The 12,988-nt window shown below is 33.6% G+C and overlaps 1 protein-coding gene across 3 annotated transcripts in view; it reads right to left on the bottom strand.

The window, feature by feature from the left end:
• Positions 1 to 1,349: 1,349 nt before the first annotated feature.
• Positions 1,350 to 12,988, bottom strand: part of LOC124372444 (acyl-CoA Delta-9 desaturase-like) — a gene marked incomplete at its 3' end in the record, with an annotated part of 40,445 nt that continues 28,806 nt past the window's right edge. For all 3 annotated transcript variants that reach the window (XM_046830846.1, XM_046830845.1, XM_046830847.1), the window contains 3 exon segments: positions 1,350 to 1,535; positions 5,455 to 5,660; positions 7,476 to 7,606. In XM_046830846.1, coding sequence (XP_046686802.1) covers positions 1,350 to 1,535; positions 5,455 to 5,660; positions 7,476 to 7,606 — 523 coding nt within the window.

Here is a 12,988-nt window from a genome sequence, read left to right as displayed (position 1 = left end):
ACCTTTCTTTTTTGTAGAAAAAACCATTACAGGCCTAGTTTACCTGGACATGCTTGAACTGTTTGTGTTCCCCCAATTAGACGATATCGAACAACAGACTGGACAGCGAATCATTTTTATGCAAGATGGGGCTCCACCTCACTACCATCGCGAGGTACGCGCTGCACTAAACGCACGCTTCCCAAACGGTTGGAGAGCAGCCCCCATTTTATGGCCTCCTAGAAGTCCTGATCTTACCCCTTTGGATTTCTTTTTCTGGGGGTACATAAAAATTATAGTTTACGCAGAAAAGATTCGGGATTTGGACCATCTTCGGGAGCGAATTTCTTCCGCAATCTTAACTGTTACGCCAGATATGATTGGACGCACGTGGCAGGAAGTTGACTACAGACTTGATATCTGCAGGGCAACGAACGGTGCTCACATTGAAACATACTAAGGTATGAAAAAAAAAACTTTATTTTTTTCCGCACATTTTAAGACTACAACCTTTAAATTACCTTTAATAGTTTTTTTATGACAGTTATTATTTAAAATCTAGGCATTATTTTTCGATGACCCTGTATTACAGTAATAAATTAACAAAATAACCAATACAGTTAACAACTGTGCCGGGCTATAGCAAGACTTGAAAATAAATTCCACTCTATAAACAGCTGATTGCATCATCCATCCACTCATCACTACTGAAAAAAACTGTCTGTAGACTGGACAGATTCTGATGTTTGCAATGGTGCCCATTGATACGAGTTTACATACTATAATAACTGAAATAGTGACGCCATGACTAGTCGTCAATTGCCAACCACGGGCACTGTAATTGTCATGGAACGGTTCTGTGACAAAACTTTAGAGCCCAATCTAGCTGTTGGAACCATTCCACAATACGAGGCCAATGGGTTAAACCTAATTAATAATAGTATTAATTTTTTAAATTGTTATTTTCGTTTAGCATTTTAGCATTTGTAACATTTGTAGTGTTTATGTATATAAACATTATATTTAAAATAAGATTTGTAACAAAGTTATTCAAAAGTATGAAATTAAAGTCACTTATGCTAGGCCTACCCACTTACAGCTGATTTGTTCTCTTGCTATTTTGATATCAAATAGTCAACATAGCTAACTATACTATGAAAATATACTTTGACATTAAAAATAGCAACATCTTTAAATCTTACGTAATAAGGGCTGAATCATAGCAGAAAAAGTGCAAGCTACAAAAGATGTTATCCAATGAGATGACACTGTGTACATATTCTCTAGTACAAATGGAGCTGCATGGCTGTATTTTGAATGGTTTTAAATGGTTAAATAATAGTAATAAATACAGTATGTTAGAAACTTACTTGTCATATGGTCGAGCACCATACATGTGGGCGAAACTGTTTACAGCAAAAGCCATATTAAGTGTGAAAGAGAAGCGGAAGTTGAAGTTGACAAAGAATGAAATCCACAGATCCTCGTTCCAGTAGTACCATGGGGTGAGGACTGGCAGGCCAATGCATAGAATGGCAAACAGTGGGATGTATAACCTACAAGCAAAACATGAAACTATGAAAATACGAGTATAATACAATATAAAAATACATAGAATGGCAAGTGATATATATACAGCCTGTAAGCATAACAATGGAGAATAAAAAAGAGAGATATTACTATTTTCATACATACATACATACAGTCAATATCTTTTTAAAATGTAAAGGAAATTTAATTTAACTTTGTTCCAAACTGAAAAACTAAGTAGAAGCTGTTTTATCCACAATATTGCCCTGTTGGTTATAAGGATTCTTTTTTACTTTGATGTTTTTAAAACAAATTAAATAAAACAAATTGTACTGTGGGTACACTTTTTTATTTGTTATAATGTTATAAATGTGAGAAAAAAATTATTGTAACATTTTTTAGGAATACAGTAGTTACATAACATTTTTTTATATGATGTACATAATAAAAAAAAGCATTTTGCAGTAGGCCTACTGGTGGTCTACAACAAAGTCAGTGAACAACATATTATGTACTCACATTTCTCTTGTTTCATATCTTCTACATGTAGACTTCATACTTATTTGGATTTTTCCAAAAAGTATATACATTATACAGGGTGTCCCACAAATAACCTGAAAAACTTCTCAGGTGGTTTCCTCTCAAGAAAATAATGAAAAAAAGTTCATATAAACAAATGCTTTGTTAGCAAGCTACGGCTAACAAAAAACGAAAATAAAGTGAATCTGATTTTTATGGTATAAAAATAGTTGTTACATTTATTGGATTTTATGTAAAATGAACTGAAAAATTGAATAAATTGGTCCCAGACCAGTAAGACCACCCATTTCTGAGATATCAGACAAAATATGCAAAATTCGGTCTCGAAAAACATGTTTGGTTTAGACCTTTTACCAAAACTTTTAGAGAATTTAATTCTGAAGAGAATAATGTAAAATAGGCTAATATTAAACAAACAGAAAGTTTAATAAATTAATGTTTAATGAAATCAATACATTCGAAAAATAAGACAGAAAATGCAATATTTGTTTATTTAATCTTCGTAAAAATGAAACATTTTAATTGCTCTTTGCTAATATTTTATTCCAATTTCTATACCTTATAAATGGTGTTCAAAATGATTTCCTAGATAATTTATTAACAAACAATGGATCATTGCCTGGCACTTTCCGCATAGTTACACAGCGATGAAAGAGCACCCAAAGGGGAAATGCAGTTATCAGTTACATTTGAAGGTACCACATTATTGCTCCTACAAATTAGCTGCTTCTTACTTCAGCATATCTCTCTACAAATTGTTTTACTCATCTTCGAGTCATGTTACACTAAGGAGTGAATTGACAACAAAAAAAAAAATTGTAGTTAACAGAAAAAGCAAAACTTATTCCGTTGTAAAGATTAAAAGGCTGCTATGATTTGGTTTTTTAAAAGTGAAGTTTACTTTATTCATCACCTTAGGAATACAATATATTGCAGATATAAAGAATACAGGATATTGTTAGTCTGTTTTATTAAACTTAATCTCACTATGAAAACATTTTATTACACTAGAGGTATTGGGGGTGTTCCTCTATATACCTATATAGAGGTATATCACTCCTCGATTGTACTTATAAGATTTTTTCAAAGATTCTCTACAACAGGATTAAGGACCAACTAGATCAAGAACTTGGAGAATACCAAGGAGGATTCAGGCCTTGGAGAAGTTGTACAGAGCAAATAATTACACTAAAGTTAATTATGGCATATTATAGAAAACAAAATAAACAACTCTCGATAACATTTGTTGATTTCCAGAAAGCCTATGATTCCATTCATAGAATATCACTATTAAAAATACTGAGACATTTTGGACTTCACCCCAAATTAATTAAATTAATAGCTAACATTAACTAATACAAAGTCTAAAATAAAGTTTAGAGGAGAACTTTCAGAACCATTTCAGATAAAGACTGGCTTAAGACAAGGTGATGGATTATCACCGCTTCTTTTTAACTGTGCATTAGAGTACGTCATGAGGGAATGGGAAAGAAATAACCAAAAAAAACATAAAGATTGGATATCAAAGGGCCAACATTAATCTGAACTGTCTGGGGTTTGCTGATGACTTAGCTCTTTTGGCCAATGACATTCAGGAAACAAAACAGCAAATTAAATCTTTACAAGATATAGCTCAGAAAATTGGTTTAAAGATATCGTTTGAAAAAAACAGAAGTTTTATTAACGCAGCCTCCACTTGCAAATAAAATAAGGTTGGACAACCACAATATAAAAATTGTGCAGAAATTTAAATACTTAGGAGAAGTAATCACTTATAACCTGAATGAAAAAAACCATCTTGGCAAAGTAAAATAGACAAACTAACTAAGATTAAACATGCTACTAAGAATACGTATAATAAAAAATGTCTTTCAATAAATACAAAATTAAGACACTACAAAACAGTTGCTCTGCCACAAATTACATACGCAAGTGAAACAATATTTAAAACAACAAATACTATTGCAATAGATAAGGTTCTTAAGATGGAGAGAAGAATAGTCAGAACTTGCTTAAACAAAAACTATCAAGTAGACGGAGTTTGGAGACTAGCTTCCAATGAAACAGTCTACAAAAATATAGAACCCATTACAAGTATAATTAAAAAGAAACGAATATCATTCCTGGGGCATTTGTTTAAGAACACCTGAAAATAGAATTAGCAGGAAAATAGTAGAAAAAACTGTGGTATAGTAAAAGTGACATTAAATGGATCACAGAATTAAAAGAAGATATGAGAGAGTTACAAAATTACAGTAGAGGATTTAAAACACAAGACAAACACATTGAAGATATTGAATGACAAATACTCTACACTACAGCTGAAAAGAAACAAACAACGAATAGGAAGAGTGGTTCCGGAGGAGGAAAGGAAATTACGCTCGGAAAGGATGAAGAAATATTGGGTGGATAAAAGAAGAAAGACTAGAAAATATAAAGTGACTAAAGTGGTCCAATGTAGGCCATAAAATTATAAATAATAAATAAAGGTATTGGGGGTGTTCCTCTGTTTGGACATCTAGTATTGAGGCTGGAAAGTCTCCCTAACCTACCCCATTAGTATTCGCACAAACCCCTTGGAAGACATAGGAAGTACCTACTCAGAGGATAAAATTTGCCACTGGAAACATAGTTTCAGCAGGCTACCACTAAAGACAAGACAATGCTTGTGAATAGGACTCTGAATGCTCAACATAACTAATTGTATTTAGTTACAATGATATATGTTAAAAATCTGTTGACCAAACTATTAACAAGACTTTACCTTACTCATCAGTTCCACATTGAAACTTCTTATCAGTCATTCATCATTAAAGATCCAAGAAGGCCTACTTGAAATTTGTGGTTTTCCATCTGTCTCTTCGTAGAAAAACCCTAGACTTGGAACTTAGTATGTAGGATCACCTTGGTCCAAGGAAGAATCCTATTGATTTTGAGGTTAAAAGATCAAACGGCAGTCCTCCCCCAGGAGGTCTACTTGCCTGTCTTTGTGATAAATCTTGATAGAAAAATTATAGAGACAAGAATGTTTGGATTTTGGGGTCAAAAGGTCAAAGTGCAATCTGTCTGTGTATCAGCCCATATGTGCAATAACTCTTGATAGAAATTTAAGAGGCTTGAAACTTGTACCTAGATTCCTCTTGATTCAAGGAAGAGATCTATTGATTTGAAGGTCAAAAAGAAAAAGAGTAGTCTGTATGTCTACTTCCTTTTCTACACTACTTCTTTCATTACATACTGTTAGGCCCTTCAATACATTATTGTATCGGTTTAATTTCTCATTATAAATGTACTGTACGTCGGTATTTGATAAATAAAAAAATAAAAGCATAACACGTTAGAAATCTTTGAGCTGGTCGTAAAATTGTCAAAATCAAATTATCTCCTTAGAATGATTGGGCTAACCTCCGCTGCCAGACAACGATAGGATCACTGTCGAGATCTGACATGTCGACGGCACTCCGCCGTGCCTCTACGGCAGGATGAGGAGTGAGCACCAGCCAGCCAACATGGGAGAACCAGAAACCCCGACGTGCATCATGGGGATCGGAGTCGGTCTCACTAAACTTGTGGTGTATCCTGTGGTCCAGTGCCCATGCGTACACATGCCTCTGTAATCATATCATAGGCTCAACCACACTAAAGGACGATGAGATAGCACAGTTGTCATTTAAGAATGTAACATTTTTCTAAATTTTGTGTACAACACATGGTAAACAAAACATAGTTTATCTTGCCAATCCCACACATGTACTAGTATGACACTCTGTGTGGGATTATTTCTCTTCAGAGAGATAGGGTACTGTTTTGGCATGAATGGAAGTGAGTGTGGAGATAATAGGGCAGTACTGTACATTGCTACAGGAGCGATAATTTCATTGTTTGAAACAAAAACCTCTCCATCAAGTGCCATAGACTGACATATTGCTATAATGAGTTAGTTCCAAGTTGTCAAGAGATTCCCTTAAATTTAAACATGGGATTATTCACTTTTTTCTAATGCATTTGGGTTTTGCATTGCTAAACGAACACAAATTAATTCTTTAAAGTCTGCTATTGTTGAAACAATAACAATTTTACCAATGCACTCTTATGTCACTTTAAGGAATCTCAATCTTCCATGATGCTCTTTAAAATAATTAAAATAAAATAATTTCCTAGGGGTTTGAGCTTAAGATCTTACTGTGAATTCAATACTAAACCTGGTAACATTGTACATAGATTACAAGCCAATCGACTTCACAAAAATTCTGTATTGTAAACATTGCCATTAACATAATTACTTAAGATGGATGAAAATATAAATCTTAAATGCTTCAAATGATCTTCTCATTACACCTTGCTCCACAATACTGCTTTTACACATAAATACCAGTATCATTAAAAAAGGCAAATGTACAATATATTGGTCATTGGCATTTTGGCAAAAATGTAAACATGTAATATATTTGACATTAACAGTAAACGATTCAACACTACCTGGTAGCTAACAATATAGGTAGTTTTACAATATATTCTAATGTAAAACTTGACAAAATTACTGTACTTAATGTTCAGGTAATAAAGACTTTTTACTTTTTTGACTTTAGACTAAAAATAAAATGTTTCAAAAACAAACTAAACAAACAATCTTTGTGGTAATAAACACTAGTTAATATAACATTTAGTTTTGAACTATTACATTTCTTTAATTTGAATTATAATACCTATCACCAGCATCAATTACATCCAGTAATAACAGCATTTGAGGAAAATCACATTTGATGGTAAATAATAAAAAGGAAATGCAATAACAGGAATTAAGAGAAATTAATGTAAGTTTAAGTACAATTTTTTGCAATATAGAAGGGCAGTTTATTTTTCAATCTCTGATCTCACTCCATGACGGTCAGACATGTGACAGACCTGCGGTGTAGGCAATAGTCGATCGCATGCTCTGTTACAACATTTGTCATTGCTGAGTTCAAGTAGCCAGTCTACACTAAGCAGCAATCGCATAAACATGGCCACCTCTTCCGCCAAATGTAAATTGAGGAGTTTTATTCATTTCCTGCAAGCAGAAGGGAATAATGCAGCTGTAACCCATTGGAGAATGTGTCATGTTTACGAAGAAACCATGAGTGATGGAGTTAGATATTGTACTTAAGTGGTGTACAAAGCCAAAAATGTTGACTGATACCCACAAAAATTGCCAAATAGCTTCAGCTTTGACAATTCTTGAATTGATCCTTCACATTCAGCCATCTTTAAACTTTACATGATTCACTCACATCATCACTCATAATGTTTAATAAAAATGGCACATTCTCTGATGGATTTCTACAGCGCGATTCCCCCTCCCCCAAGTGTCGGGCTGTCATGGCATGAGATCAGAGGTTGAATATGGCAAGATAATACACGTACAGAACAAGCTATTAACTTCTTACCTGGCCAGCGATGGTAAATAGAAAAACTAGGATCAGACGGAGGGGCCAAGTTGCCTTGTAAGCCCGGTGTGACCATAGTCTGTGAGCTCCAGCAGTGATACCAAACCCTGATGTGTACACCAGTCCAAATGCTACAACAAAATTTACTTAATTAGATTGGATTACTTTTAATTACATGGATTGTCAAGAAAGTATAGAGCATGAATCCTTTAGGATTTGATGATAATCTATTATGTGTACACCCCACTCCTTAGTATAAAAATAATCTTATCTTGTAAAATTCTAATAACAGTCTGCTTTATCTAAAATTTTGATTATTCTAAATAGACTTGGTCCTATCAAATTTAGATAGTTGTAATCTTGAGTGCAATTATTATTCTGTACATATTTTGGTCTTTAACTAGAAATGTGATGTGCACTCTTGGATTAGGGGTTTTCTGTAAAAAACTGCAAACCTATTATTTTATCACCAATTTTGCGATGTGCTAATTAAGGCAGTGGGATATTAATTAAAAAAAAAAAAAAAAAAAAATAGCTATACCAATGTTCATGATAAGGACCACAGTTGTAGGCCTAGCAGTGATGAAAATCAACATCAACATTAATACAATTGTTTCACGATTGCAGAACTTTCAAACTATATTCTCCAAATTTTGCAAAATACAAAGTGTGAAATTGTAGTGAAAAGCTTGGATACCACAAATATTTTGCTAGGTGGGTTCTGAAAATTCTAAGGATGACCACAAAAAAGCAGAGACTGGGTGTAGCACTAACATTCTTTGATGATTATGATAAAAAAAGTGCAACGGTCACAGATTACGTGCGGGTATAATAAGCGATTAAGTAGAAAAATAAGTTTCAAATTTATATAAAAATATAGTTAATTTACTTTAGTAGTTGAGTTTAGTCTCCTACACTGGCTGGGATGGTACTCAAAGAGAGAACAAGCTCTTAATCTTCATCTGAGTACGCTGTACGCACCTAACACGAAGTTGAATATCATTGCCAGCTCAAGCACAGAGGTCTGTGCTTGGGAGGGTGAATCACCTGTCAGGTTGTGCTCATGCATTCCTGCTCACTGTATGAATTTTCAGACTGTAATCTAAACATTGGAATTCATTCCTTGTTTTTGACTTTAAACCAGTCTCAGTTCCTGTTTCAAAAACTAAGCCACCCCCAATTATATTGACTGCTAAGCTTAGGGGAGACCACTCTCTTAGTATGCACTTGACTCTTTTGCGAAAGCCTGAGAGTAAAGGAGTAGATACTCCGACTAGTAAAGCTGTTTCAACTTTATTTTCGTCTCTTCAGACACAGATTGGCAGCAGATTTCAGCTGTCACTGTGTAACAGCGTACTCAGTTGAAGATTGAGAGCTTGCTCTCTCTTCGAGTACCTCTCAGGCAGTGTAGGAGACTAAACTCAACTACTAAAACTTTCCTAACTAAGATCTTGATAGACTATAACTTGTCTATCTCCTTATGTAAAAATCCTTTTCTGAATTAAAATAAGAGGTGTGTCTCTTAAATGAGTACAGTTTCTAAATTCTGCTTCAGCAGTGCTTCCGTTGTTGTCCTGCGCTTGTGCACTATCTACCTTCATCTTTAAGCAAGCCACAGACACAATGACGACAAACATCAATCATTATATCTGTGCATATTTCAAATGCCCCTGTCAATTAAGAATCCCCCCAACTGTGAAGTACGTGCCATTATATACAAGGGTGGTCTGAAAAATTTCTGACCTAACTAACACAAAATATTTCAACATGGTCTTCTTGTAACTCTACACACTTCTCCTAGTGATGCTCCCACCTCTGTAACCCGTCCAAATAGTACTCAACATTTTTCTCTGCAAAATAATTGTTCACGAAGTTGATTGATCTTCATTTGACGAAAATCTTTGTCCTCCGAGCACAATTTTTTAGATGAGGGAAAAAAGAAGTTGCTTGGAGCTAGACTTGGTTAGTAAGGTATCAAGCAGTTCAAACCGTATTTAATGAATTTTCACCATTTTGTTGTCTTGGTGAAACAGGATTTTATTTCTCTGCAAATGTAACTGTTTTTCTGCAAGTTCTGCCTTCAGCTTGCCAAGTAATAATGCATAGTATGATCCTGTAATGATTTTTCCTTTTTAAAAATAATCAATAATACATTTTTCCTTTTTATTAAAATAACTGCATGACCATCCCAAAAAAACAGTCGCAATCACTTACTCAGCCAAAAAAATGTTTTTCCTTTTATGAAGCCAGTTCCCCCTTCCCAGTTCCACTGCTTGGACTGTATTTTTGTTTTGGGCATATAACGGTGTATCCAAGTTTCATCTACAAGTTAATCGGCGCCAAAACTTGGATTTATTTTGCCTAAACTGCACTGAAAGAGCGTTAGAAATGTTCATTTGAATACGTTTTTGGTGTTACATAACCAAATTTGATTCAATATGTGATAAACACGTTCTTTTGACATCTTCATAACATCTGCTATTTCTCTCACTTTGATTCGGCGTTCGTCTAGCACCATTTGGTGAACTTTGGCGATGTTTTCATCGGTAGCTGCAGTTTTTAGACGTCCTAAAGGTTTATCTTCTCCATTCGCTAAGCTCTTAAGGCCATGTTTAAATTCAGCAGCCTGAAATTTTACTGTGGTAAATGATGGTACAGAGTCCCCATACATAGAATCCAACTCGTCTTTTGATTTGTTAAGGCATATTGCCTTTCAAAAACAAATATTTAATGACAGCTTGATACTCGATTTAGTCCATCTTCACAAAGAAAACTCACTCAAACAACTGTTACATAAAAAACTGTGCATTCAAAATTTCTTAAACTTTGGTGAGTAACAAAAAATGAACAATGAAATTAAAGTAGCTTTTTAATTTAATACGAGTGCTGCCATCTTCACATTGAGACTGGAAAATTTTCAGACTACCCTCTGGCAAAACGAATTAAGATTTAATGATAGCATTATGTAATGAACAATTTGGTAATCCTCAAAATAGCCCAAATTTAGTACACTGTGACTACAATTTGATTTTTCATCAGAAGAAGCATATTAAGGGTCAACAACAAAAATAGAGTCAAAATGATCAAATCAGGCAGAAATCTTTTATGACAACAGTATACAAAATGTTGTTTTAAATATGTTACATGCCTTAATATTGATGGCAATTCTGTAGAAAACCCGATAAAAGTGTGGGCTTTCATATAAAAATAAAATTTGTATAAGACGTTTACTTTATTTTTTGTATATACCAAAACGGTTCTTACTTAAAAAAAAGACACACCTTGTATTACTTTCAAGAATCAACTTCTAATTGGACAAAGACATTCTCACATTCTAGAGAGTTGAGGAGGAAAGCAAATCAATATAGTAAGTAATAAATATGATTGACGTTTGACATGCAACAGTGGGTGAGTCAGGCAGTTGTAATTGGCTTTTCAATATTTAATATATTTGATGTGCTGTTAACAGTTCCTAGAAATATACACTCTTATCTGGAAATGGATAACAGACACACTATGTAACTTCTAGATATACTCAATAATTTAGATATCAATAATAGCCAATATAAAATTATCAAAGTGATGAGAGAAAGATGGCATTCAGTGAAATTAATATTTACCAGGCATGAATTCTTGTTTTCAAACTCTCTCATTTATATTTACTGTTGTAAAATAATTAAACATTATTATCATTATTATGTTTTTTCTCGGTATTGCCATAATTACAATAAACCATAATGTAAAAATGATAACTTATTTTATAATACTCTATAATTCTTACATTTTTCTTGTTTTTCTATTTAATTTAACTGCAACATTAGTTTTACGATCCTTTGAAATTGTACTAATTTTGAACTATTCTCATATATTCTCTCGTATTCATTCATCATCATCATCATCATCCGACGTTTCCTTTATCACGGGTCATCGTACACAGCCTCCTCCACTTTTGTCTGTCATTCCAGGTCTCCTCTTCCTCCACCTGCATTTTCTGTAGTCCCCTTCTCTCTATGTCTTTCCACACTTGGTCCTCCCATCTTCCTCTCGGTCTTCCTCTTGGTCTTCTTCCTCTTTCCTCCTTCTCCAGTGCTATTCTAGGCATTCTATTATCTCCCATCCTCTTCACATGCCCCATCCACTGTATTCTTCTTCTTTCCATTGTCTCTTGCAGTGAAACTACCTTCAATCTTTCTCTGGTTATTTCGTTCCTTATTCTATCTCTTCTTGTAGTCTTCTCTAGCTACGTCAGGTCTAGCAAGCCGGTAGTGGATAAAACTTGCTTTCAAGAATAAGTATTCATTCATATATAAAGAAAATGTAGATTGGTTAGCATATCAGAGTTTTTTTTATTTCACCTTATTATTTCAAGCTCAGGCAAAAGTACCTCTAGCTTCAATTGGTGTTACAGATTCTATGTACCCAATGGGGGATTAAAATAGATCCTAGTATTTATATATAGCTAGCATTAAAAGAAGAACACGAATATCTGTAATCTATATACAAGGTAGGAGTATGCTACCCCATATGTCTAATAACAGGCTTCACTGAGGTTGCATGCAAAATTTCAAGTCTATAGCTCATTTCAGTCTCAAGATGTCCTATGGACAAACAGGTATGTCAGAGTAACGCATGATGAATCTTGTATTTTTTCTGTTGAGAGCATTTTATATGGATTTTATATAACTTTAAGAGATTTTGGAAGATTATTAGGAAAATTAGTGATGTGTGAATGAGTGAGGGCTTTGCCTTTAATTGGCTGAACATTAGGTTTGAAAACCAATAACATCACTTCAAGATGGTGTTATAAAATATTAAGATAGTGTTATTAAAACAGGTTTTATTGTGATGTTTGTTGTGAAAATATAATATTTTAAAGTGCCATAAATAAAAAATATACTAATTGATCTTGTGAACAGTTTGTTGGCTACATTAAAGCTACAAATTAATAGAAATCATATAAAAGTCAGAGTTTTAGGATTTGATATGTAAACATGCATACTAGGTTCTATTATTGACATCAAAACTATTTTTTTAAGTGGAAGGTAACAGTTGAGATAAAATGATAGCTTTGCTGCAAACAAGTTGTTTTTTATATTTTCAAATAATTATTAATATTTAAAACTATTGCAAGAGTTAGAGCCAACCACTGTGGATTGATTACAACATGTTACGTACAATACAATGATGAATTTCACAATTCAGAACTTGAAGAGGTTTATTATTATCTATCACCTTCTAAAGTAAAACTGCTTATCTTGTATGTTTCAACAGACCATTCAATCTTCAAGACTAATTCCAGATAATTGATGTAGATAACAGTAAAACATGGCTACGTATAAATCATCCTGATGAAGTGTCTATCATAACTAACCTGCACTAAAAAATTACAGATGTATTTTAAAATTTTATTCTTAGACAAAAGTAAGGTGAAACATACATTTTAGTTTTTGTTAGGTTTAATATAAATAGTTTCAGGATATTTTGATGCCAAAATGTAGGCCTAATTGTTATAA

Source organism: Homalodisca vitripennis, unplaced genomic scaffold, assembly GCF_021130785.1.
Source record: "Homalodisca vitripennis isolate AUS2020 unplaced genomic scaffold, UT_GWSS_2.1 ScUCBcl_3225;HRSCAF=8615, whole genome shotgun sequence".
NCBI classification, from domain to species: domain Eukaryota; kingdom Metazoa; phylum Arthropoda; class Insecta; order Hemiptera; family Cicadellidae; genus Homalodisca; species Homalodisca vitripennis.
Note: the sequence above shows the minus strand (reverse complement) of the source record. Positions and strands in the feature narration are given on the sequence as shown.